Source organism: Galeopterus variegatus, unplaced genomic scaffold, assembly GCF_000696425.1.
Source record: "Galeopterus variegatus unplaced genomic scaffold, G_variegatus-3.0.2 Scaffold897, whole genome shotgun sequence".
Taxonomy (NCBI): Eukaryota; Metazoa; Chordata; class Mammalia; order Dermoptera; family Cynocephalidae; genus Galeopterus; species Galeopterus variegatus.
Window position 1 is genome coordinate 481347 of NW_007727008.1, and position 27426 is coordinate 508772.

General features: G+C 35.7%; 1 protein-coding gene across 2 annotated transcripts in view; it reads left to right on the top strand.

The window, feature by feature from the left end:
* The first annotated feature begins 2808 nt into the window (after positions 1 to 2808).
* The window catches only part of CLGN (calmegin), a 45001-nt gene continuing 20383 nt past the window's right edge, over positions 2809 to 27426 (top strand). Inside the window, exons 1-8 of one of the 2 annotated variants that reach the window (XM_008573278.1) lie at positions 2809 to 2923; positions 9028 to 9173; positions 11755 to 11828; positions 12485 to 12543; positions 16445 to 16586; positions 19448 to 19529; positions 20988 to 21180; positions 24245 to 24434. In XM_008573278.1, coding sequence (XP_008571500.1) covers positions 9033 to 9173; positions 11755 to 11828; positions 12485 to 12543; positions 16445 to 16586; positions 19448 to 19529; positions 20988 to 21180; positions 24245 to 24434 — 881 coding nt within the window. In that variant the 5' untranslated portion in view covers positions 2809 to 2923; positions 9028 to 9032. Of the gene's footprint in view, positions 2974 to 9027; positions 9174 to 11754; positions 11829 to 12484; positions 12544 to 16444; positions 16587 to 19447; positions 19530 to 20987; positions 21181 to 24244; positions 24435 to 27426 lie in introns of both variants that reach the window. The other variant, XM_008573279.1, reaches the window with a different exon arrangement.

Here is a 27426-nt window from a genome sequence, read left to right on the forward strand (position 1 = left end):
CTATATTCTTAAAAATTTTTTATACATATGTCTATTGATAATAATAACTAATATTTATACAGTAATTTTGTGTCAGGCGCTGTTTTTAACACGTAATATGAATTTACTTAACTAATCCTCTGAGTAAGCAAAACCCAGTCTGGGACTGAAAGAGTGAAAAATTAGCTTGGGCCTGAGAAAGTTAAAATCAACTCTGCTATTCCTCACGATATGATAATAAATACAGAAAAAGCCAGATGCAAAGTGCTATGGAAAGGTAATGTTTCTTGTAGGGTTTATCTTGAGATACAAGATAAAAAAAACTCCACATGGGCTCATTCTGTCAACCATATACTTTAAGCAGAAAATTTCTGATTAAAACCAGGAACAAAACAATAATGACTACTATTATCACTACTATTTATTATCGGTTGGTATTCTTGGCAAACCAATAAGAAAAACAACCTCAGAAAATAAGTATAAATATTAGAAAGGAATAGATAAAATTTTTGGCAAAGATATACATCTTGAAAATAAAAATCAACTGGAAAATGGAGTACTTGTTTCCTTTTCTCCACTTTTCACATCATCTTTTTAAAATTACATTTTAAACATATGAGACTATAAAAACATTTTCCTAAGTATTTTTGAAAGTCCATTCCTCAGATTTATGTCAAAATGTCATTCCACATAGCACTTTGAACCTAGAAAACAGAGGAATTTCCTACACTCTACTATTTTGCAAGAGACAAAGTTTTGTGGATAAAGCACAGGCTTTGTATACACCTTAAGAACTGCATGAGTTTCAGCAACATACACAACTGATCTGAGTTTATTTCCTCATTAGTAAAACATGGATAATGCCTGTGGATCTGTTATAGTACCTTGCACATAGTAGGCCATTAATAAAACACAGCCATTATTTTGATCCCAAAATGTTTCCAATGGGACATCATTCTGTTTTATTAACTAGCTGAGTGTTTCCTGCTTTCAATGTATTTCTTCTAGCTTTTTGAATTTCCCAGTCCCTCCAATCTTGGTTAGGTCATCTTGGGCTCTCCCTAAATCTCTCTTCTTCCGTGACATACCAAAACACTTCACAACTCTATCATTCCACATTACCTTCTAGGACTCTTCCTCTTGTGTTTCTAAAATCACATTATTCTCAGGAAGTTTTACCTCTGGTTCGTTTTTTATTATTTTCTTGTCTTATATTATTATCACACTATTATTTTGGTGAAAAGTTACCTGTTAAACAAAATTAGAAATATTGTATTCAATCATCCTTTCGACAAATGGCAAGTAATTTTGGAGATGTAGGTTAAGGTCTGAATTCCAGGCTAAGGAATTAAGATTTAATTCTGTAGGTAAGGAAAGGCCACTGGGCACTTTTAAATGAGATGAGGATTAAACCACAAAGTGTAGATAGGAGCTGCTGAAGGGGCCACCAGTTAGGGAACTCTTGGCAACAGTTTCCAAGGCAGTGAGAATCTGAACTAGAGAAACGGCACAGGAACTCATGGGGAAGGGACCTCTTCTAGATGATTTTATGGAGATAGAGTTTAATTTATGGAGGCAGTTAACGTAGAACCCACAGATAAGAGTCAAAAATGTCCTCAAGGTTTTGAGTACTGTGTGACCAAGAAGATACTAAATTTTGCAAAAATCCCCTATTCATAAATTTTTAGTTTTCACCTTCTTCACTGCAAACTTTGAATGGATTCTTCAAAAATCCTTCTCTAGCAAATCAAGTGTATTTGTTATGGGCCACAAAATTTTGTTGAATAATAGAAGTTGGAAAGATGGAAGAAAGAAGGGGATAATTTTATTTAAAAGTACCTCAAATAAAATTTCTCTTTTTTAAACCAGTACATTAAATCTTATCCAAATACTCTCCAGGAGGTGACAGCGTCAAAACTCTAGAAATTGTGGCCTTATTAGTGAAGAAACATGAGATGTGCTCAAAGATCTCTGGCCAGTGATCACATGTTGTGTATGGAATGCCATCAATCCATTTAATGTGTTACACATATTCTTCCAGTAAGATCTAAATCATGATTATACCAGATTCAAAGCCAAGATCTACTATAAAATAGTAGTAAAAAGTAAAAGCTGCACAGTCTGACATCTATAGGACAAAAAAGCTTGTGATTTAATACTACATTTACGTGGTGTTTTTATTTTAACGTGTTGGTTAAAACTACAAGCTCTGAGAGGGGACAGGCCTGACTTGGATCCTGTTTCCACTATTTCCTAGTTGTGTAAATTCCAGCAAGTTATTATCATCAGTTTCTTCACCTGGGTTGTTGTGAAGGTTAAACGAGATAATGAACATAAAACAGAGCACACTGAGCACAATAAATGTTAGCAATTCTTATTAACAGTATTGTCAGAAAGAAAAAGAATATATTGTTTTATATATAAATTACGCGAACATTTAATATATCTATATTGATCATAAACACACAAAATGCAATGACCGCTCATCTCTTAACATACAGAACTCTAGAAAAAGCCTAGAGTACTAATTAATCCTGCTACACCAGGAACTGGACCCTGTTCAAAAACGAGATTTCCATGAAAGTCAGGACCCAATTACTGTGCAACAGCAGGGAGAACCGCACTGTCGGCAGAGAGGGGAGGCGCTCGCAGGAGGCGAGGGCTTCGGACTGCTGAGGAGCTCCGCGGCGGCCAACCCAGCAGGCGGCGCGGCGCGAAGCCCAGGGCGCGCGCGCCTCGGCGGCCGTTGAGCCCCCCGGGGCAGGTGCGCGCCGCACGCGCGTCCCGCCGCCGCCTCCACCCCGGCCGCGGCCGCGCGCGCATGCGCAGTTGGCGGACGCTGCTGGGCGGCCGCGGGCGGGATTGGTCTGGGGAGACGCGGGGACCAAGTGGCAGCGATTCGGAAATCTGAGCTGCCGCTGCCGAAAACAGGTCCGCAAGACAGGTGCGCGAGCAAGAGGACACCTTCCCGCTGCTCTTTTCGCTCGGGCTGGGGTGAGGAATCGGTGTCGTTGTTGCGTCCCCCAAGGTGGGGAGTCCATCCCTTTCTTTTGCCACCCGAAAGACTAAACTGGTTGGGGCCGGGGACGCGGGCGGATGTTTAGTTCGGGAGTTGGGGTGCAGCGGGCCAGGTTCTTGCGTGGGCTCTGCCGGCCTCGTAGGTACGAAGGCCAGTCCCGGGCGGAGGGAGTTGATGCCAGCTCGGGTCTGTTGGGTCCCCCTGCCGAGCGGGGGCGGGCGCGGGGATGGCCAGCTGTCCCGCCCAGCCCGCCGCCCCCTGCGGCTCGAGGGCCGCGGGATCCGAATCCGTTATTCCAGCCGTTGCCACTTCAGCCCCGTTCCACGCTCGAGCCCGGGTGCGCGCTCCCCGGGGCTGTGGTGGGGGCCCGGGGCGCGTCCCGGCGCTGCTGACTCCAGTGGCTGCTGCTCACAGAAATGCAAAGAAAAACAAAATAGACTCAGATTGCGCAATCTCCACCTCTGTAAAGGCAAAGGGACCCAATCGTCACGGCAGCGGTGGCCCGTGCCTCCTGGCCACTCCCCAGATGCGCTGCGTAGAGCCCAGTGTGCACCGCTGGAGAGGGAGCGAAAGGACTCGGTTGAATCCCGTGAAGCTCTAATTAGTAGAGACTCATTAGCTCCTACAGCCTGTTTACTATATCGATCAGACACTTTAGCTGATCTTATTTATAGCACCTGCCCAAGCGGCAAAGAGGCATTTGCTTGGGATTTAGAAGCAAATGGCAACAAAGCTCAGGACGGGGAGAGAGAGTAAATAACATGCCCGTGGGAAGAAGTCTCAAATTAGAAGAGAACTAATTTATATTGAGACTTTTTGATGCATAAAAGCCAGCAAAACTCCGATCTAGTCTTATGGTTTTGCTTGCTTTAAAATTTTAACATCTGTCTACCCTCCTTTTGGTAATTTTAAGTTTGGCCGCTTTTCAGTTTACAGTTTTGCCCTCATATCTAATTGGTTTGATCGTCCAATCACATTTAGACGTTATCCCCATTATCTTTAGAAGATATCCTATATTCTTTGTCCTATCTAGTTGATAAGATTAATTATTGCAGGTAAATGATGTTATGTTGGTGGGTCTGTGGAAATTGAACAGTGCTATAAGTTAGCTTTACTACTTGTTCTCAGTACCTAATAAATTTTAGTGTTCTTAATTAGAAAACTAGAGTTCTCAACTTTAATGGTCTTGTAGATCATCTAGTTTAACTCATTCACTTCACAATGAGGAATCAGGCCCCAGAGCAGTTTTAATCACTTGCCTTTTTAATAATACAACCAGAAACTTGGTGTGATGGTGCCAAGTTTAGTGTACTTTCTATCATTCTATAGTTGAGTTCCTGAGGCCACATGACATCTAAAACTTTAAATAACAGGTGATTATCAGACAGCACTCCCGAGGCATACTGTGTTGTCTGGGTCCTCAGTCAGCCATCAGAACTGAATAGCAGCAGAAAGCCATCTCAGAAATAGCAGATACATAAGCATAAATGTGTTAAACAGGTGAGTGTTGAGAGTGGAAGAAATGAGGCTTAGAAAGGGCAGAGTTTGTGCTGACACTGTAGAGAACTATTGAATACTTTTATAAACAGGTAGTAAAATGACTTGTTTTATAGAAAAGTCATGCTAGTGAGAAGGCAGAGGATGGATTTGGATATTGGCAAGAATGGAAGTGAAAAGGCAATGTGGCAGTTTACTTATCCTTCTCAGAAAAGATAGGTTCCAAACTTAAGGCTGTGGCATAGGGGATAGAGACCTCCCTGAAATACCCAAATGGATTTAGTTACCAGTGACATGGGAGATTGGTGAAAGACTAGTCTTAAGATAATGGCAAAGTAATTACTGATTTGGTTGACTAGAGGTACAGTAATAGGAGAAGGGAATTTAAGAGAGAAGCAGGTTTGGGAGGAAAAAAGAAGTTCAAATTAGTGGAGGCTTTGGGATATCCTTGAGGGTGGATGATGATTTGAAACTACAAAGTTACCTCTGAGATGTGAATACGGTTTGGGAATCCTTAGCTAGCTTTAATAGGTAAAAGCCAAAAGTACATGTAATATAATAGAAACCGGGAATAGACCCTCAAGGAACACCAACATTTACAGAAGATTGGAGAAAGTGCCCATGAAGAAAAGAAGAGAATCAGGAATGATACCATAGCAATCAAAGGAAGAGAGGGTTCTCAGGAGGAGGCAGGCAGCAAGGTCAGAAGGGGCAATAGGTAACAGAAGGACTGCAAAATGCTATTGCACTTATCAAATAAGACTTGATTAGTAAAAACAGTTTTAAAGAAGCCAGAATTAAGGACTAGATGAATAACAGGAAAGATACTAGTTTTTCATTGCTGCCATAACAAATTACCACAAACAGCATCTTAAAGCAACACAAATTTTCTCACAGTTCTATAGGTCAGAAGCCTGACTCAGGTCTCACCAGGCTAAAAAAATCAAGGTGTCAGGGCAGCATTCCTCAAGAGAGCCTTCAGGCTTGTGGTTTCAGGACTGAGTTCCCTAATTTCTTGCTGACTTGTCAGCTGAAGGCAGTTTTTATCTTCTAGAGGCCCCCCATATTCCTGTGCTAATAGCCCCTTTCCTCCATCTTCAAGGCCCCCAGTGGTGGGTTGAGTCCCTCTCATTTCTGAAAATTCTGCCCATCTCTCTCTGACTGCCTCTTCCACTTTTAAAGCCTCCGGTAATTACACTGGAGCCACATAGATAATGCAGGATATTCTCTCTATTTTAAAGTCAGTAAATTAGCAACCTTAATTCCATCTGCAAAGCCTCTTTTGCTAAATGAGGTAACATTCACAGGATCCAAGTGTGGACATCTTTTGGGGACCATCATTCAGCCTATCATAGGAAGTTAGAAGTATTAACAGTTAATGGGGACAGTCTTTCCAAGAACTTCATTGTCAAGGAAAGGTGGTATCTAGAAGCATTTATATTATCTAGCATGTGATATATATTTCCAACAGTAAACCTTACTGTTTATTCTTGAGCTTTTTAACTAAGAAATCCAATTATCTTTTTAAATATCCTGAAATTTGTTTGAGCACTCTATAACATTTTAGAGTGCCATACAAATATGAGGTGATACCATGAAATTGTTAGTTTTATATTTTTATGTATCCTTTACACCATTTAAAATCTTTTCTGGAAAAAGGCCATGTAATCAACTGAATGTGTGTAAAACATAATTTGGATACACGTCAAAATATGGCTTTTAAAATGTAAGTCCCCATACACAAATTGGAATGCATGTCTAATGGATGGAAGATAATAAGAAAATATTTAACCTTGTACTGTATTTTATAGGCCTAGAACTTTAATGCCATTTAGTCAGGATTAAATAATTAAATCTTCTAACCTTAGAGCCTTAATGAAAGGAATGTAGAGCTTGAAGCTGGACCCAACCGTGAGTCTTGCGTCTGAGTCTTGCGTCTTATGTGTAGTAGCCTTATGTGGCCTTGGCTAAATTACTTATCTCCCTGAGCCTCACTTTCCTTCATCCCTTCACCATAGTGTGCTATAAAGATGGGAATTAATATACTTGAAACACAGAAAGTTCTCAAAAACAGCACTTCTTGTTGTTTTTCCACTCTTCTCCTTTCAGTTCCTTTATCATGTGCTACTACCTCTGTCTTTGTCCTCTCTTTGTCTTTGACCTTTGCATCTCACTTTAAATATTACTTCCTCTCAGAGGCTTTCCCTAACCCCTCCCCCACCACGTGAATTCAGTTCCCCAATTGGCACAATTTCCTTACTTTTTCGTCACAAGTTCTTTGCTTTTCTGTCACTTACTATAGTTTACCTATTATACCTGGGCTGTCTGTCTGTTGTCTGCTTTCCATCCTGGACTGTAAGCTCTTTAAGATTGGGGGCCATATATGTTTTGCTCATGACTGTAAATGCAGTGTCTAACATAATGCCTTGCACATAATTGACAATCATAAATATTTGTTGAGTGAATTAGTGAATGATGAGTTTTATTATCTACTAGCTGACCTCCCCTGAATCTCTTGGGTGAAACATTAGCCATCAAAAAATTAATAAACTCCTGATGCAGTTTATTCTGATTCATGCTAGTTGCTTCTGTGTCTTTGACCATAAAGCTGGCAGCATTAACACATTTCAATATAGAATGCTCGCACTGTGGTAGGTGGTTGTTGAGATTTTTTAAAAGAAAACATTCATTTCAAAGTAAACTGTAGGGTTGTATCCAGTGACCTGTAGAAGAAAACATGGCCAAGTGGCCCACACATTCATGCGAAGTTTTGATCTCACTGAAAAGGGTTCTTATCAGTTGAGCTAAGGATATAGAAAAATGCTTTTTATGATTCGATGTTTCTTTTTCTTTTAAACAGCTTTATTGATACATAGTTTGCATACTCTCAAGTTCAACCTGTTTAATATGTGCAATTCAGTAGGTTTTAGTATACTTAACAGAGGTATGCAACTGTTATCATATTCCAAATTTGAACATTTTCTTCACCAGAGAAAGAAAACTTGTACCCAATAGCCCCTCCCCACCCTACCCCCCAGGCAGTCTCTAATCTCTTTTCCAGCTCTATGGATTAGCCTGTTTCTTTCACATGGGATCTTACAGTCTGTGGTTTTTTTGTGTATGACTGGCTTTTCACTCAGCACAATGTTTTTGAGGTTCATACATCTTATAGCATGCATTCGTTTTTATTGCTGAATGGTATTCCATTGTATGGATATTCCACATTTTTTATGTGTTCATCAGTTGATGGACATTTGAGTTGTTTCCACTTTTTGACTATTACGAAAAATGTTTCTTTCAACATTTGTATACAAGTTTTTGTGTGGGTATCTGTTTTAATTTCTGTTGTATAGTTACCTAGGAATGGAATTGCTGGGACATATGGTAATTCTATTTTCAACATTTTCAAGAACTACTACACTGTTTTCCAAAGCTTTTGCATCATTTTACCTTCCCCCACTCCCAGCAATGTACGAGGGTTCCAATTTCTTCATATCCGCCCTTGTCTTTTTGATTATAGCCATTCTGGTAGGTGTAGAGTGCTAGCTCATTGTGAATCTGATGTTTCTTAATCAGACTCATATAGCCCTATACATCTGTTCTGAAGGGTCTAAGAGTTCTAAGAGTTTAATTTTTTTTAAAAAAATTTCATGTTGATGGTAACATTGGGGAAAAAAGTAATTATATTCTGGATTATCTGGATGATTGACCACCTTACAACCAATGAATGCCACACTGTTTCAGTGTCTGCATTTACTTGGCACCAAGAAATAAAACTTGAATTTTTTTGTTATACTAATGGTAGTAGAGGAGGACATAATTATATAAGTCGTGTACTACTGCTAAGAAGCAGCCAAACTGTATTTGGCTTCTACTCATCTCAATTAATGCTATAAGGAGCAGAAGCTTTGCAGTATTTGAGTAGAGAAGTGGTTAGATAGTTTTGTAATCACAGAACTGCAGGAATGACAAACGCAGAAGAACTTTCCCTAAAGCTGTCAACCTGACTGCAGCAAGCCCCATATTTGTTTGATTTGATTTCAGCAAAATACTGTTACATTGAATTTGTGATAAAATTCTTTCTTTAGTTTTTTGGTATTTATATATAAATGTTTTTGGTTTTATAGTTATAAAATGTCCAATGCTATGTTTATATACACTTAAATTATTTTTTATTACAATGTTGGTTAAGTGAACATTTAGGAATCATGATACTTTTTTCTTCCTTTAAAAAGGGTCTATGTAATATTTGAATTTGATAATCACTGTTGTCTATATTTTTCAATTTTTGTGCCATTGGCTCTTTGCTTTTGGAGGAAGGCCAATAGCTGTAGAATCTGTTTCTTAAGAGATCTGAAATATGTATTTTTACTTATTCAAGGCATAGTTGAAATAATTTGGTTAATTATTTGTTTTAAAACCCGTCCTAGGATAAAGGAGGTATTAAGGAGAAATTACTTCTTTGTATGTGTATTTAACACATATTTTTCTCAACTTTGTTTTGTTTTCACAAATTATTTTTAATTTCACAGATAATATGCATTTCCAAGGCTTTTGGCTATGTTTGGGTCTTCTATTCGTCTCAATTAATGCAGAACCTATGGATGATGGTGTTGAGATGGAAGACTTTGAAAATTCAGAAGAGACTGATGATAATGAAGGTGAACCTTCCTCAGAGGTAAGGTATTGAGAAGTTATAAGTTATTCCTTTACATGATACATAGGAGTGACTGATCTCTTAAGATTCATTTTAGTTCTAATAGTCTCCATTTTCTAAATAGAAAAATATTGTTTTTTTCTATCTTGTTGCTGTATTTTAAAGAGTGCCCATGAACTACAGAAATTTGTGCATGTCACCTAGCACGGTTTTATTAACAAATTCAGGGATGGTTTTTACTATCATAATAGGAGTTTGTCAGTGATTACAGAGGACTAAGTACTCTAGCTAAGAGAAAGGTTTTTAGTCTTATTTTTGACACTGCCAGACCTTTTCAAATAAAATAAAAGGTAGTCTGATTTGCAGTTCTCCTAGAAGTAAAGTATGTGGCTTTTCTTTATTGCTCTAAGGAAAGAAAATACTAACAAGGAGGTTGACTTAGAAAGGGAGGCATTGCTGGGGTAGGCATTTAACAAGGGTCACCCACATTCTGTCTCAGCCAGGTTAAGATGCCTGCTTTGAGGTAGTGACTAATAGGAGTCTCAGAAACTTTACAAAGATTTTTGTATACCTTGAAAATCCATAAGAGCTTTTACATTGGCAATATTCCTATCTAATATTGTGATAATCAGAAATATTTTTGATGGTGAGAAAGAGTTAATTGTATTGTGTCAGCTACTCTTTAAAGGGCAGAGGGGAATAATACATAGTTGTAAAAGACTTCTTTGCTTCATTTCCTCTTATTTAGACTTTTTTATTGACAAATGTGAGTGTTGTTTAGCTATTTAAGGTGAGTATTCTGTTTCCCCTGTTAAATTTTAAGCTCTACTAAGACATTTAAAAAAAAAAACAAAAAAAAAACCTGGTTCCGTGATCTACGGAAATTAAGTAGTACTTGAAGTGCTGATTACTGACTTACATACGCTACTACAAGGGTCTTCAGAGGTTAATGCTTCAGAGAAATTGACAGATACCTACCACTCAACTATATTTGACAGTAATTTGAGAAGATAATAAGAAGTGGGAAAGAATGATTTTTTTTTTTTTTTTTGTCTTTTTCCGTGTCCGGCAACGGATCGCAACCCTCAGTGTTGCCCCCGTACCGGACCGGGGACCGGCAACGGGATTGCAACCCTCAGCGTCGCTCCCGCGCCTCGCTCAGCCAGTGAGCGGGAACCGGTCTGTATGTGGGATCCGAACCCTCGGGCAGGAGCGCTGCCGCGCTTCCCAAGCGGCGCACTATCCAGTGCGCCACCGGGCCGGCCCGGAAAGAATGATTTTTTTTTTTTTTTTGTCTTTTTCCGTGTCCGGCAACGGATCGCAACCCTCAGTGTTGCCCCCGTACCGGACCGGGGACCAGCAACGGGATTGCAACCCTCGGCGTCGCTCCCGCGCCTCACTCAGCCAGTGAATGGGAACCGGTCTGTATGTGGGATCCGAACCCTCGGGCGGGAGCGCCGCCACGCTTCCCAAGCGGCGCACTATCCAGTGCGCCACCGGGCCGGCCCGGAAAGAATGATTTTTAATGCTTCTAATTATATGGCATGAGTAATCTAGATATGGTAAAGTAGGGAAAAGGACAAAATAAACTTTTAGTGATTTTTAAGGGTGGTCTAACAGAAACCTCTTCTGAGACCATTGCACATTTCGCCAGTCTAGAAAAATATAGAGAACAGTAAAGTTGTAATTCAGTAAAATTCGTAGAAGATTGGTAATTTTGGTAGCTGAATCATGACCCTGTCAGTAATTATGTGGAATTTTGTTTAATTACTGATTTTCCTCCCTTAGACAGGAAATGTTGTACTATCAGGGTAGGGTTGGGACAGTGAAAATAGAAGTACTTCTGCACACTTTTTCTTAAAGGCTGGGAAAAGAAATATATATGAGCTTTGGAGCCAGACAGTCTGGACTCCTCTATAAGTCCTGCAGTTATCTAACTGTGTGACAGTGGGCAAGCTACCTTCTCTCTCCCACAGTTTCACCATGTATGAAATGGGTACCATAGTAGTACTTCCCTCATAGAAGTATTATGAGGATTAAAGGAACCACGATATTAACACCATCACTACTGCCACCACCATCATCATCATAGCAGCTGACACTTGCATGGCATTTGAAATAATGCTTTGCCAATAATTGCTTTGCAATGCTGTCTCTGTTGAATCTTTTCCTTCTCTGTGTTCCTGATCTCTTAACAGTGAAATTTAAGAATTAATTTTAAACTACCCTATATGCCTACTAAGCTTTTCATCTTATATGCTTTTCCTTATGCTATTTCCTTTGCTTTTAATGATTTTTATCCCCAAATATTATCATTCATAACAGTCCTTCTAAGACCATGTCAAATGTGTCATGAGACCATCTCTAATTACTTCAGCCTGTTCCTCCTGTGTTAGGAGGGGTTAGAGTATCCTCTGCACATATTGTATTTTCATCATCATAGTATTTCTTATGCTTTCTGGTATCTTATCATTACTAGGATGCAAAGTTTTGAGGTCAGAGCCTATGTCACCTCATATACCAGTTTGTTAACTAGTAAGATTGTTCAGTTAAAATATTTGTGAAGTGAATAACTTTAGATTTTTTTAAATCGGTTCTCTAGAAAAAATATAAGACACCTCGACCTATAGGAGAAGTATATTTTACGGAAACCTTTGATAGTGGAAGGTTGGCTGGGTGAGTATTCATTCAAGAGAATGGTTTTCTTGATTTGATTAGCCTTTTTGAAGCTTTTAGTTATTGGCTTATGAAACTTACTTCTACTACAGATCTATAAAAATTTTTAAAGTACCTTATTTGATAGTGTAAACCAGTACTTAATACATTTTTGTTATTGATAGAAATGTTTAATTTGAATAGTTATTGATTTATACAAAGAAAATATACAGATAAATTCTGACTGTAAAGAGAAACTTACATTTCGTTATTCTTTAGGACAGATACTAATCTAAGCTCAGACAACCAATTTGAGTTTCTATTCCATCCTAAATAATGGTAAAAACAATAAAAGTTCATATTTATTGATTAATATGTGCCAGATACTATCCTAAGTAGGTAGGTAAGTACTATATTTATCCCATTTTAGAGGTAAAGAAACCAAAATTTAGTGTGCCTTACCTGTGATCATACAGCTACTAAATTGCAGATTCCATATTTGGTTTAACTCTAGCCTTTCAGGATTCTGTATAGGCATCCTTATTTAACTTCTAAGTATTAATTTATTTTTTGAATGAAAACTGTATTGGGTAATTTTTTTGTGTTTCTAATGTGCATTGTATCTATAAACTGCTAGTTTTATTTTTAATGACATGTGTTTTCAACTTTATTTACAGGTGGGTTTTATCAAAAGCAAAGAAAGATGATATGGATACAGAGATTTCTATATATGATGGTAAAATATTTATTTAAATATTAGATATAACCAGTATGACCCAGGGTTCACTAGCTTTTTACATTATATTTCCATTAAATTGTGTTGGCTGAAAGCGTCGTCCTGCTTCACAGTAAAATATTCAGTCTTTTATCTTGTCCCTCTTCAGTGTTTCTGGAAATTTCACTCTTGAGTCACCATCTGGTTTTCACTCCACTGCATCTAGTCTTTTGCATTTCCGAAAGCAGTCTTTCTAGACTACTGCTGTTCTCTACCGTCTCATCTCAAGCATGGGCACACCTAGATCAAATTATAATTATGGCAAGATTCTCCTCATGAGTACAAAACAGAATAATTAATGAGAGCTATGAGATATGTGGCTACTCTTGGACCCCACTTCTCCAGACCTACATCCATCATCGTAGGGTCTCTGAGAGCATTATCTTCAGGTTTAGCTATAGAAAGAAATGTCCTATGCACAAGGGCCATTTTTTCTTCCCTAACAGGGCTTCTCTGGAGTATGACAAAAGAATTTCTTCCTTCTAAAACCAGCCTCCTCAATTGTTATATCTTGAAGTAACATCAGCCTCTTCTCAAGGTGACTGATAGTGGGAATTTCCTCTCTCAGAGTACCTCGTACCCATACGCATGTGATGTCTCACTCAGACCCCACGAGTTACATCAGAACAATGACAAAACAGACAACAGCATGTCCACTTCCTTTTCATGGTTTCTCTTTTAGTATAAGATAAAGATCATGCCTACATGTCTTCCTTTGCACAGTGTTCCCCATCCAGCAAATTCCTCGTGCTTCTATGTGCTTATATACTCCAAAAAGAACACCACCATAATATATGCAGAACAAGTAATACTATGTTCAATCTAAATCCATTTAGAGAAAAGAATAAATTCCCCCAAAGAAGCAGTGAGAGTGCAGAGATATATAATGCTGCCTGAAATCTAGCCACATAAATATACATTATCAAAGAGAATGTCTAGCTTCAAACATCTATGTTTAGGTACCTTACAGTTTTTTCCAAGAACATAGGGTAGATATTTGCTTTACATTTGTATTTTATAAGAATCTGTGCAGAGATAAATAATGCTGCCTGAAATCTAGCCACATAAATATACATTATCAAAGAGAATGTCTAGCTTCAAACATCTATGTTTAGGTACTTTACAGTTTTTTCCAAGAACATAGGGTAGATATTTGCTTTACATTTGTATTTTATAAGAATCCATTGATGGAAGTTTCCCTAAAATTAAGATATGATGTATCTTAAGGATGAGTTTTAAGTTTCTGTTTCTTACTAAACTTACTACAAATTTTAGTATTTTAATGAGTTTTTTTCCCCAGCCTAAAATTAAATCGAACAAACAAGCAAAATCAAACATTTTCTTAATTCCTAAGTTTGGTCTGTTGTCTTATTAAACATTACATATTAATGTAAATAATTGTCTTAAAATCATTTTTAAAAACACATAGAGGTTCTACCAGTTGTGCAAATGCAGGATGCTTACAAATACCTGAGAAGTAACACAATTGAAGTAACACTACTGAAATAATGTAGATGGTCACCTGAGAAGTAACACTCTTGAAATATGTAGATGGGCTGTTGGACCTATGGGTAACATAATTTTCTATATATTCTTAACTTTTATGATTTTGCAATATTACTTTACTCTTAAAAAATTAAGGATTCCCACAAAATTTTTTCTAGCATATTAGATTTACTGTGATTTCTGGCTGACTTTTTTCAATTTCTTATAAGCAACTTTGAAAAATATGGAATAAATTGAAGTTCTGGGTTCTGAAAATGGTGTTTTGGGTATTGATATTAGCAGTGTTGTATATATAGTGGTTAGTTGAGACTAATATCGGATTCTTTGCAAGAATATTTAGTATTCATAGTAGCTAATCACAGCTTCTATCAAGTGCCATCAGAATAAAACTCATTCCAAGTGTTCCAGGAGTAAGCAAATTTGTATGAAACATTATGTGCTGGGATACAGGTTGTGCATTTGGGGGAGAATTATTTAAATTTTTCAGTTAAATTTATTAAGTTATTAATAAAAATGTAGACATTACATTATAAATACCCAAGTTCTTTAAGTGACCAATTTTCGGGGTATCTTGTAAAACCATGTAAATTCTTTTTGAAATTTATTTACAACAGAATTTATATTATGTAGTATTGTCCTGAATTTGGGTAAATGACCTGATTAATAGAAAGTTATTGTTTATGTGAAGTTGGGAAAAACCTCTTGTCATTGAGAGATAATTACTTTATCATAATTTTTATAAAATTAAAGTGCTAGGTGATGACTTTTTCATAGCTGAGATATATATAGCTGTGAAACTGATATTATATACAGCTATGAAATGTATACATATGAGGGGTCTTGAAAAAGTTCATGGAAAGATTTTTATTATCTTTTAATTCAATTTTTCCCCAAACTTCTTGAAGTACCCTCATATACATTTATAAATTTATATAAAATGTATACATACACTATATATAAATGTTTGCACATAATTGCAAGAAAAGAAACATAGTTTTAAAAATCTTTTACTATTGATATCTTGAAAATCCAAAAGATAAAGTTGTTGCTTCTTAAAATAAGACATTTTGGGGAAGGGAGGGTGCAAACCACAGATTAGTAGTGATAATACAATTCATAGTGTAAGAGAAGAAAAACCAAATAAAACTCATCTTTTTAAAAGAGTATAATATGACCAGATGGGGGGAGAAAAAAAAACCTGAAATTTTATTTTTTTAAAAAAGCATTTTTGAAAGTCTAATGATGTGTACACAGTGATCAAAAGTCACCCCTCTTTGATTCATAAGACTATTCTGGTTCTTGCATTGTTTTTTTAAGAAGGAAAAAAGTAATATAAGAGCATTAGTGGTTCAGAAGTGCCCATCATCGTAATATTTTGAGTTGACATAACCCTGGAAAATAGCCCGTTTCTGCCAAATTGAGTTTTCTTGGAATAGGCAATACCTATAATTTTCAAAACTAGAATACTTTATGCAAATTAATATGAGTTGGTTTTTTTTACTCTAAAAAGAGTAAAGGAGTAAGGTCTAACACAACTTTTGGGCTACAGGTAGCCCACCCTAGCTTTATGTTATATGTAGCCCATGATCTAATTTCAGGAGTGTCCTGATCTTAAATGGGAAATTCCAGCCAGAGAGGGCCTAACTCAGTTTTGCCACGTTACAGCTTAGTGCTTATCCAGTGCTTTGCTGCTGTCCTGGCCAAAAATCCTGAGAGTTGATTGGCTTAGCCTGGGAAGGGTTTGTGTGAATTAAACATACAATTTTCAAAATAAAATTTAAGTCCCTACATCATTTCATAGGCATTCCAAAATAAGGAGAGAGAGGCAAACTGCTCATTTTGTGTTAAGGATGCTCTTTGTCTCATATACAATTTTAAATATCTTATTTTTTAAAATGTAATGTTGATAGACCCTATAAGAAAAACCACATTTTATAATTCCTTTGATTATAAGTCTTTCAGAGAAAACCAGACTACTTTAGCATAAGAAGTGCCTTAGTCAGATACTCTAAGGTTTGTTAATAGTTTTCACAATTTTAACTAAGAAAATGAAACCAAAACAATGAAATTTTAAAAAAGAGAAAAGAGGCATACACATAGTTATAGATATTATTTCCTGATTTAAAATTTTGTTGGGCTGGCCAGTTGGTTCAGTTGGTTAGAGTGCAGCCTTGTAACACCATGGTCAAGGGTTCAGATCCCTGTACTGGTCAGCTTCCAAAAAGAATAAATAAATTGTTTTATTTTTCCCAAATTAGCCTTCATGGAAAAAAAATTATTGTTCATAACTGCTGATAAATAATTCTTATGTCGGTGTTTTCTGTTTTAGTTTAATTTGATTTGCTTTATTTTTTAGGAAGATGGGAAATAGAAGAGTTAAAAGAAAACCAGGTACCTGGTGACAGAGGACTGGTATTGAAATCTAGAGCAAAGCATCATGCAATATCTGCTGTGTTAGCAAAACCCTTTATTTTTGCTGATAAACCTTTGATAGTTCAGTAAGTTTTATTATGTTTTTGAATACTTTTTCTGAATTTTATTTTAGTTTTGTATAATTTGGCTTCTGAACATAGCTTGTAGATAATGGGTATAAAAATCTAAATTGTTCTTTTCAGTTTCAGTTTGTTAAATATGCAAATGCAGGTGTACACACAAACACACCCTGAAGTTTTCAATGAAAAACAAGTTAATGATAAAGTTATATAATTGATACTGTAATATATAAATTTGGCTTCTGAACATAGCTTGTAGATAATGGGTATAAAAATCTAAATTGTTCTTTTCAGTTTCAGTTTGTTAAATATGCAAATGCAGATGTACACACAAACTGAAGTTTTCAATGAAAAACAAGTTAATGATAAAGTTATATAATTGATACTGTAATATATACAGTTCTGCCACCATAAAACTATATAACGCATGGTAAAATCACCTTTTCTTAAAATTACTTGCTATTAAGATATTAATCTCAATATATTCAGAATGGAGCCATAAATATTGCTGTTAAACCAATGACAAGATTCAAAGGCAGTAAATCAGTTTTAAAAAGGAAATGTAAACTCAGATCAGTGTCTTTTAATCATGGACCACTTTTAAAGGTCACATATTCCCACAGATGTGCTCCCCTTCCCCCCGTGTTGGCACAAACTAGTGATGTTGCTTGCATGTGTACTGTCATAAAATCAGGTATAATTTCCACAAGCTTATTTCACTTATACTGCTATAAAACCAAGATAAATCTGTGCAAACACAGTTATAAAACCCACAAAATTCAAACTACAAAGAAAAGAAATGTATAAATGTTACTTTCTACCTTGTATCAGAAAATTTGGTCCGAAGTTACTGACAACATACAGAAATATCGTTAACTGTAAACGATCTCTCTCCAGAATCCCTTTAGTCCTTTGTTAAAATGCTAAACACGTCCTTACCATTTCATATTTTAGAGATTTTTAAAAATAAGGCAATTGGTGTAATTGGCTTCATATTTCAGGTGTGATGGTTTGGCTTAGTCCATATTCTATCAATGAATTTAAAATATTAAGTAATGTTCAAGAGTATATGACCATTATTTACACAAATTAAAAATATTGTTACAGGTTCTTATTGGGACTAATGTTTGAGTTTGGTATTATTTATCATTATGCAGGGTTTGGTTTGGGTGTTTTTTTGGTGGTGGTGTTGTTTTTGAGAGTTTGAAGGTGATCGTATTATTCTCTTGGAACTTAAGTGATTATAATATCACCTTTTATTTTGATCCTTTGTGGCTTCGGTGAAAAGGCAAAGAAAAATAACATAAAATTTAACTTATCCAGGGCTGGCCCGGTGGCGCACTGGAGAGTGCGCCACTTGGGAGCACGGTGGCACTCCCACCAAGGGTTCGGATCCCATGTGGAGACCGGTTCCTGCTCACTGGCTGAGCGCGGTGCGGGTGCAACACCGTTTTTTTAATACAAAGTATATACACTAACTGGATTCAAACTGTTAACATTTTCTACACTATTATTTTTCACCTTTTTGTCACTGAAGTTTCTTCAGAAATATTTGAAACTACAGTCCTTTATTAAAAGTATCACTATTTCCTGTTGCTTCTCTAATTTCATCTCTTTTTGTTTCAATTCATTTAACAAAATCATAACCTTTTTGGTTTTTTCTGTGTTTCACACCGACAGCCATTTCCTCATTGATTTTTTTCACACCTAATTCATAAGTTTACCAATAATTTCTTCTGAAACCTGTTCAGTAAGTCTGTGCCTCATTGTCTTAGCAAGTCTACGTGTTTCCTTTAAAAACCAAAGAACCAAAAATTTGCTGACAATTACACTGTGTTGTAAATCCATGAGAAAACTCTCATTCACTCTTTCAGCTGTTTGTCTTAGTCCATTTTATGCTGCTATAACAATACCACAGACTGGGTAATTTCTAATGAACAGAAATTGACTTGGCTAACGTTTTTGGAGGAGGGGAAGTCCAAGGTGGAGGTGCCCACATCTTGTTAGGGCTTTCTTGCTGAATCATCCCATGGTAGAAGGCAGAAGGACAAGAGCACATCTGAGAGAGAGGGAAGAAAGTGGGCCAAATTCATCCTTTTATCAGGAACCTACTCCCTGGATAACTAACCCACACCAGCTGTAACAGCATTAATCCATTCATGAGGGCTCTTCATAATCACCTCTTAAAGGTCCTGCCTCTCCATTGCATCAGGGCTTAAGTTTCCAACATATGAACTTTGGGGGACATGTTCAAACCCTGGCACCTTTATACTAAACAGCTAAAATTTCCCATATCTCCTGGCTGTTCAGGTCTGAGATACTCCACGTTATTGAGTGAGATTATGAAATCTCTTCGCTGGAGCTGTTTAATTAAATGTACAACTTAATTAACATAATTTAAGTGTAGTTGAACTAAAAGACAAATTAGGGAACTCTGGATATCCAACATCACTAGCAATTTCTTAGAAACCTGTTGCGGTAGCTGTGGTCTGCATGGCCTTTGTTTTTTAGATTATAAAGTATATAGTGCCTACCTTATCAGAATTTGAAGTTTACTATTATAGTTTTAGTCAAAGTATCTTATTCTTAATTTAATAGTTTTGATGGAAAAATTTATTTAAACAAATTGGTTGGATTTTCTGTAGTTGATTATAATCATTCTATTTTCAATATTTTAATGATGTACCTTGTATTGCAGTAGTAGAAAAGCATTTCTGCTTATTTCCTATAGGCTGTGGATATGCTTTATATGAGCCTTTTTGGTAATGTAAAACATTTAAGTTTAAATGAAAGTAATACATTAGATTTTAAAGAGAAGTTAGTAATTTTTGTTTACCAGCAGTATGGTTCTTTTTCCCTTCATTTAGATATGAAGTAAATTTTCAAGATGGTATTGATTGTGGAGGTGCATACATTAAACTCCTAGCAGACACTGATGATTTGATTCTGGTATGATATTTTAATATTTAAGAAAACCTTATTAAAGTTAATAAGTATTTTTAAGGAGTAATTGATAAAACTGGAAATTTCGTTTTCAACTGACATCTAAAAGAACTATGACTGTCTTTTTCCAGCATGAGTTTATATAGCTTTCACAATTTGCCTTCAACTTTTATATAAAACTGGGTTACTTGAAGGCATCAATTTTGTAATCTTCAGCAACATAAAAAAGTATCATGTCTATAAATCAAAAATTACATGCTTATAAATTACAGCTTATAAATGCTGCTGAAATATCATCTTACAGTTATATTCTTTACAAAGTAAGAATCAAGTTTGTTTAGAGAAGTTAGATAACAGAGCAAAGCAGTGAAATGAAACAGCCAAAGAACCAAATAAAAAGTCGGGCTAGCTCAGGCATTGGCAACCCACAGAAAATAATTTTTAAAACCTTTCATGATGAAGTAGCTATGTAATTCTAAGAGGTTGGATTAGGACCATTTGAAGATTGGGACCACTTCTTATAGCATTCTCCTACTGTGTCAGAGTTCCTGCATGTGGCAGAAATATGATGAATGAGACATCACTGAGACATTTGTCAGAGTGCATGACTATGCACAGGCTAGGAGATGTGGATTAAGGCCTTCTTCATGTACTACTCATTATTAGAATTAAGTAAAAGAGAGGCCATTTGTAGTATATATTGAAGTTCATGTTAGGTGTTGTAAGGTGATGATCACCTGAAGGTAAGATGACAAAAAATCTAATGCCAAGTATTTCTGTGAATACTTATCTGATTAACTCAGTTAACCCCGTGAGAAACCTTATAAGGTAGGTACTATTATCATCTACATACTTCAGAAATGATGAAATGGAGGTACAGAGAGGTTAAAAACATACTCAGGGCCACATACAGCTACTTTAAGTGACAGTGATGGGATTTGAACCCTAGCATCTTACTCCAGAGCCCATGCTCTTAACCACTATGCCATGCCGAAGAAAATTACTAGTAGTGAAACAGGTAGCATGTCTGTTTGTTTTGTGTCTGAATCTCTCTTCATTTTGTGCTCAGAAGGGTCATTTTTCTGGTGTCTGAATAATGGGTAATCATTTTAGTCTTAAGGTAATAAGTACACTTTCCTCTAATGTTTAATCCTCTCAATAAAATATTATAATACAGATTTACATAAAGTTAGTAAAGCTTATTATGATGTTGCTAGGGTAGTTTCAGCTTCTTTCCTGTATCTTCAAAAAGAAAGTATCATGTGTGCTTTTTTTAAAAAAAAATCTGTTTTGAAGTAAAATTTGTCATTTTCCCACATCCGTTATTGTCACTTGTGTTAAATAGTTCTTTGGTGAATTAGCATTTAATACACTTTTTAAAACTCAACCCATTGGATAGAATAGAGAAATTCATTAAATAGTCTGTAATTTTGGACTAATTCCAGTACTTATCTCTCTTTGAAGGAAAACTTTCATGATAAAACATCCTATACCATTATGTTTGGACCAGATAGATGTGGAGAAGATTACAAACTTCATTTTATCTTCAGACATAAACATCCCAAAACTGGAGTTTTTGAAGAGAAACATGCCAAACCTCCAGATGTAGACCTTAAAAAATTCTTTACAGACAGAAAGACTCATCTTTATACCCTTGGTATATCCTTTTAATTCACTCATTAATTCAGAAATATTTGCTGACTACTGATGTATTCATGGGAAGTGTTTTGGGAGAAAACAAATGTGCATCCTACCCTCCAGGAGCTTGTCTTTTTGGGAAAATACGATATACATCATTATAGCACAGGTAGAAAATAAAGTGCCATAGGAGAGTTACGGATGAGGTACCAGTAAAAGTTCAAAAGCAATATTACTTCCAGTTGAGAGATGTGGACCAAACCTAGTGAAGATTATATTTGAACTCATGTTGAAGTATAGATTGTGGAAGATAGAAGGAGAAAAGGACATTTTAGGCACTGTGACATATGTCCTGAAAGAATGGAAAACTACAAAGTAAAGTTAAAGAGGAGGAGGTCCTTAATGCCAGGCTCAAAAGTTTAGACTTTGTATGCAGTTGTGACTGTTATTAGGTCCTACCTCCTGGTGCTGTTGGTACATACCTAACTTTGAAAGGAAAAGCACTGAGCAACCATATATTAACACACTTGGCTTTACTTAAGCAAATAGGAGTTTGCATAGATAGGGGTTGTTTCTCCAGTTTCCAAGGACATTTGGTTATAGAACTTTGGTCTGCGCATGATTACTTAAAATCATAGCATATCAGAACTTAATAGGACATTTTGAAGTGCCTATATTAGCTTCCTTTCTCAAGCCTCAACTCTATTCAAGACTAAGGTATTTCAATTTTCTTTCCAAAGGCTGCAGTTGCAGAAACATTCATTTTGTCTGCAAGGGTAGTGCCTAGTTTTATTTCTAATAATCAGTCATGATATCAAAAACCTTTTTCTTGAAATAACTGGAAGAAAATACTGGACATTTTGGGAAACACAAAGTAAACTGTAGAAATGAGAAATTATAACTAGAACAGAACAAATTAAATTTGATTTTGTATAAACCTGTTCAAAAGCAATTTTGGTGTAGTAAGTTTCGAAGGCTATATGAGGTTTATATCCTTTGAAACTATAATTTCACTTTCAGGAATTTATCCAAAGAAAATAATGCAGAAGAAAGAAAATGACCTATTTGTGAAGATATACTGAAAATTTGAAGCAAACTAAATGTTACAGTTAGGGGAGTTCTCTATACAATACAAAGATGGTAACTATGAATATGTTTAGCAACTGAGGGAAAATGCTTATAATATTAAAATTGGGAAAGAAAGCAAGATTGTAGGCATATTTTGATGGCCACTAGGCAAATTATGCAAGAAAATAGGAAAAGACTAGAAAAAAAGAACTAATTTTCATTAACCACTTGATGTATACCATGCTCTATGCTAGGCACATTGTTTGGGACAGTCATGTGAGGTAAGCAGTGGTCTCTATTTTGCCTTAACTTAGTTAGGTAACCTGCCCTAGGAATCAAGAATAACTAGTAGGGCTAGAATTGAGATTTAAGTCTGACTCCTAAACACTTGCTTTTCTTACTACTGTATACAAAAACTTTGATCCTTGTGCTAGGATTATTGAATGACTTTTTTCTTTAAAAAAATCTTTTCATATTACTATTATATTTTTATAACATTATTCTATAGTTTTAAGGACCTAAGAGTACCTTTACAAACTTTGTATAATCCAATGCCTTTTATTGTAGATTCATTTAAAATATTTATTATAGTTTTCTAAACAGAAAATTCTTTTGGCCAAAGATTTTGAACAGAGATTTTTCACATATGCCTATTTGTTATATGCTTTTTTGTTTTAGCTGTAGGTTTTAAAAATTGAATTCAGTTGCAAAATTTATTCAGAAAGCTTTCTTTTCAGGTTGTTTCCTTTGTTTTGAATTAGGAAGGATCTAGTACTTTTTTTTGCACTTAAGGTCTTACCCTTCTGCTTCAATCTTGACTTTTTCCCCTTTGTTTTAGTAATGTAGTTTCATAATCTCAGCTGTATTAGAAGAGGAAATAGTGGAGGAAAAGAAGGGAGAATACATTGAATTTGGGTTTGCATTATTTGAGTTTGTATATAAATTGCATTATTTGGTTTTGATATGAGTAATTTGGCTTTATTGTGACTGAAACCTCTGGAGATTGTTTTAATTCAGAGCTATTTCTTCCAAAAGTGGTAGCCTGCTTAACTAGTTAAGTCAGGATGATCCTGACATTTGTTGACAGCTCCTGCTTCTTTTGCTAATTGAAAGCAAATGGTTAGGCAGCTATTTTCATCTATCATGCTTTTCAAAGTTCTAAATTTTACCCAGTTACCACCATATTTACAGAAGGAGGAGAGAACTTTTATTTTGTCATCACAAAGGATAAGGGAATCCTTTATGAAATTTTTGGCTTAGAGGCTGTTAGAGAGCTAGAATTTACCTTGAAGCAAACATGCTGGTATGTGTAAGCCTGAATATTTTAAATCACCTTTAAGATACTTTACATCACAGGATATGAGTCATTGAATTTGAAAAGCCAATAAGCCTTATCTTGAAAGATTTCTATGAAATGATAGTAATGTATCAGTGTTAATTTTCTGATTTGAGTGGCTGGATTAGGGTAATGTGGGAAAATGTCCTTGTTTGTGGGAAATATACATTAAAACATTTAGGGGTCATGTGTATGAGGTCAGTAACTTACTTTGAAGTGGTTCAGGAAAAAAATTAAGTTCTTTGTAGTATACTTGCACTTTGTAGTTTACCTGTACTTTTTAAGTTTGAGATTGTTTCAAAAAATTTGAAAATTCTGAAGAAGATTGGGTTGATTCTGTAACTAAAAATATGTAAAAGATATGTAAAACTATATGAAAGAGTTAAGCTAACTGGTCATGAGTCCCAAACAGAGCTAGCTATTGAGGATTTTTTAGTTGAGATATAATGGAGCATTTTATTGTAAAAAATGCAGTTTAAAACAAAATTTTATTTTCATTTTAGAAAGTATTATATCCAGTGATTTCAACATATTTTGATTTAATGCTTTGGTTATTCTTCTCTTTCTGGTTGGGAATTTTTTTTTACTCATGATGTTTAAGGTAGTTTTATTATTTAGAAGATTGTTTTTAAAATGTCTACCAAAATGATAAGTATAATATATTTAAATTGGTCTTTAGTGATGAATCCAGATGACACATTTGAAGTATTAATTGATCAAACAGTTGTAAACAAAGGAAGCCTACTAGAGGATGTGGTTCCTCCTATCAATCCTCCCAAAGAAATTGAAGATCCCAATGATATAAAACCTGATGAGTGGGATGAAAGAGCAAAAATCCCTGATCCTTCTGCTGTCAAACCAGAAGACTGGTAAGCAAAGAATTCAGTAGAAAATCATTATTTGGCATAATTAAGTGTGAAATATAAGATATAAATGAAGTTTACAACCAATGGAACTTACTCTTTTAAACATCGGAACTACTTATTTTGATTATTTTCCATGAAATGATTTTCTAAAATGGATTTTACACTTCCCTGGCCTTTTATTTTCTTAATTTTCATTTTAATTTACTGAGTTTTTCAATATATGTTTATTTTTTATGCTTTTAATGCCGTGGGGAATATTTCATGAATCTAAAACATCCAACACTTTAATTGTAATTCCTGGTTTGATCTTTATCATATGTGTATGAATATTTTACGTAGTTGCAGTCTTTCTGTTAATGATTACTTTGCCTTAAAATAGTCACATCCTCAACATCTTATAAAACTATATGGGATTCACTCACACCATTGTGCTTAAATTTTTCACTAGCTGAGTATTTGTATTGTTTCCATTCTACCGGATTATGAATGTTTTCCTTAAAAGAAATGTATTCAGGGGCCAGCCCGGTGGCGCACTGCTACAGTGCGCCGCTTGGGAGCACGGCGGCGCTCCCGCCGAGGGTTCGGATCCCACATGCAGACCAGTTCCCGCTCACTGGCTGAGCGAGGTGCGGGTGCGACACTGAGGGTTGCGATCCCGTTGCCGGTCCCGGTACGGTACGGGCGCGACACTGAGGGTTGCGATCCGTTGCCGGACATGAAAAAAGACAAAAAGGAAAAAAAAAAAAAAAGAAATGTATTCAGTTCCTGAGTTCCCATACCTTGAGTTCAGATGGTGAGAGATACCTGTATATCTCTCCATTTACCGAGGTATTCTTTGTCCTTCAAATATGTTTTGTAATTTCTCCATAAAGATCTTGTTACCTTTATTCCTAAGACCCTTATTTTTTTCTGCTGATTGGGTAACCATTAATTATGGTTTTGGTAAGTAGATTATCTGTCTTTTTGTATTTAGCCCACCATATTAGTTATATAATGCTGTGTAACAAATTGCCCCAATTCTTAGCAGCTAAAGACAACAAATATTAATCTGGGAGTGGCTTAGCTGAGTGCTTCTGGCTCAGGTTCTCTCATGGGGTTGCAGTCAAGCTGCAGGTCAGGATTGCAGTTAAAGCTTTGACTCTGGCTGGAGGATCCTCTTCCAAACCTGCTCAAGCAGCTGTTGTCAAGAAGCTTCAATTCCTCTCTGCTTGGGCCTCCTTAGATTTGTTCATGACTTGGCAGATGGCTTCCCCCAGAAGGGAGTGATCCAAGAGGAGGAGACATAGCAACCACAGAAGCTTCAGTGTCTTTTATAACCTAATCTCGGAAGTAACATGCCATTACTTGAGCTGTATTCTTTTTGTCACACAGACCAACCCTGGTACAATTGAGAGGGCACCACATAAGGGTATGAATGAATACCAAGGTAAAAAAAAAAAGTTCTCCTAGTTTACAGAAAGTCAGGGTTATTTTCATGATTGGGTGTTAAATTTTGTAAAGTACTTTTTGTACATCTATTGAGATAACTATATGGATTTTCTCCTTTATTTTCTAAGTATGTTGAATTACATTGAAAATTTTTCTAATGTTGGACGAATCTTGCAATCTACTTGGTCAACAAATTTTATCCTTTATATAATTTTCTAACAGAATTATAATTTAATTCCATTGCAGTCAGAAAATATTCTGTATGAGTCCAGACTTTTTTTTTTTAGTTAACAAATATCAATTATATTAGGTTGATTAGGTATTGTTTAAGGCTTCTATATCCTTATTGGTTTTCAACAGTGTTCTCTTACTGAGAAAAGAGTATTAAAATTTTCAACTGTAATTGTGAATTTGTCTTTATCTACTTTAAGTTCTGTCAGTTTTTGCTTCATCTCTTTTGAAGACCTGTTAATGGATATTAACAGTATTTCATGACCTATTGAGGAACTGACCCTTTTATTATTATAAAATATGCTTCTTTATAAACTCTTGTAATATTCTCTACCTTTAAGTCTACTCGATTTGATATGAAACCAGCACTCCTGCTTTCTTTTAAATCATGTTTACGTTGAATATTATTTTCCATTGCTTACTTGTAACCTACACAAGCCTTTATTTTTAAGGTTTCTTTTAGGCAACCTGTATTTGGGACTTTGTTTTAATTTGAGTGTTTATAAACCATCTACATGTAATGTAGTCATTGATATGGTTCATATGTAAGCCAACTGTATCACTGCTTATTTTCTATTTGTCCCATACATTCTGTGGTCCTTTATAAAAATTTTTTTACCTGACTTCTTTTTGACAGAGTTACTTTCTTTTATTTTAGTATTACATCTTTTCTTCTCTTTTGGCTTATTAGCTTTTCCTCTCTAGTGTATTGTTTTAGTGGCTGCTCTAGCGTTTGCAATATACATCTTTTACTTATATCAGTCTACCCTCAAATAATAATATACCACTCCACATTTAATTTAACCTTATGAGAGGCTTATATTTTCCCCTTTGTATCTTTTGTGCTATTATCATACCTTTACTTCTACATATACTGTGAAGGCCACACATTCATTCTTTACTGGGTGTCTTTTAATCATATGAGAGGAAAAAGTCCTTTTATTTATCCACGTATTTACCATTTCTGGTATTCTTCTTCCTTTTGTGTAGATAAAAATTTCTGTCATCATTTTCCTTCTGCCTAAAAAACATTCCTTAACATATTGTAGTGCATGTCTACTGTCATTGAATTCTCTCAACTTTTATTTGTCTGATAATTTCTTTATTTTTTCCTTGGTTTTTGAAATATATTGTTACTATTGGATTATAGGTTGATAGTTATTCTTTAACAATTATTCCTTGTCTTGGGGCTTGCATATTTCTAATGAGAAGTCAGTTGTTATTCTCATCTTTGTTCTCTTCTACCTGATATATTTGTTCTTGATTTGGTTTTAAGATTTGTTAAGGGCCAAGCCGGTGGCGCACTTGGGAGAGTGCGGCGCTGGGAGCGCAGCGA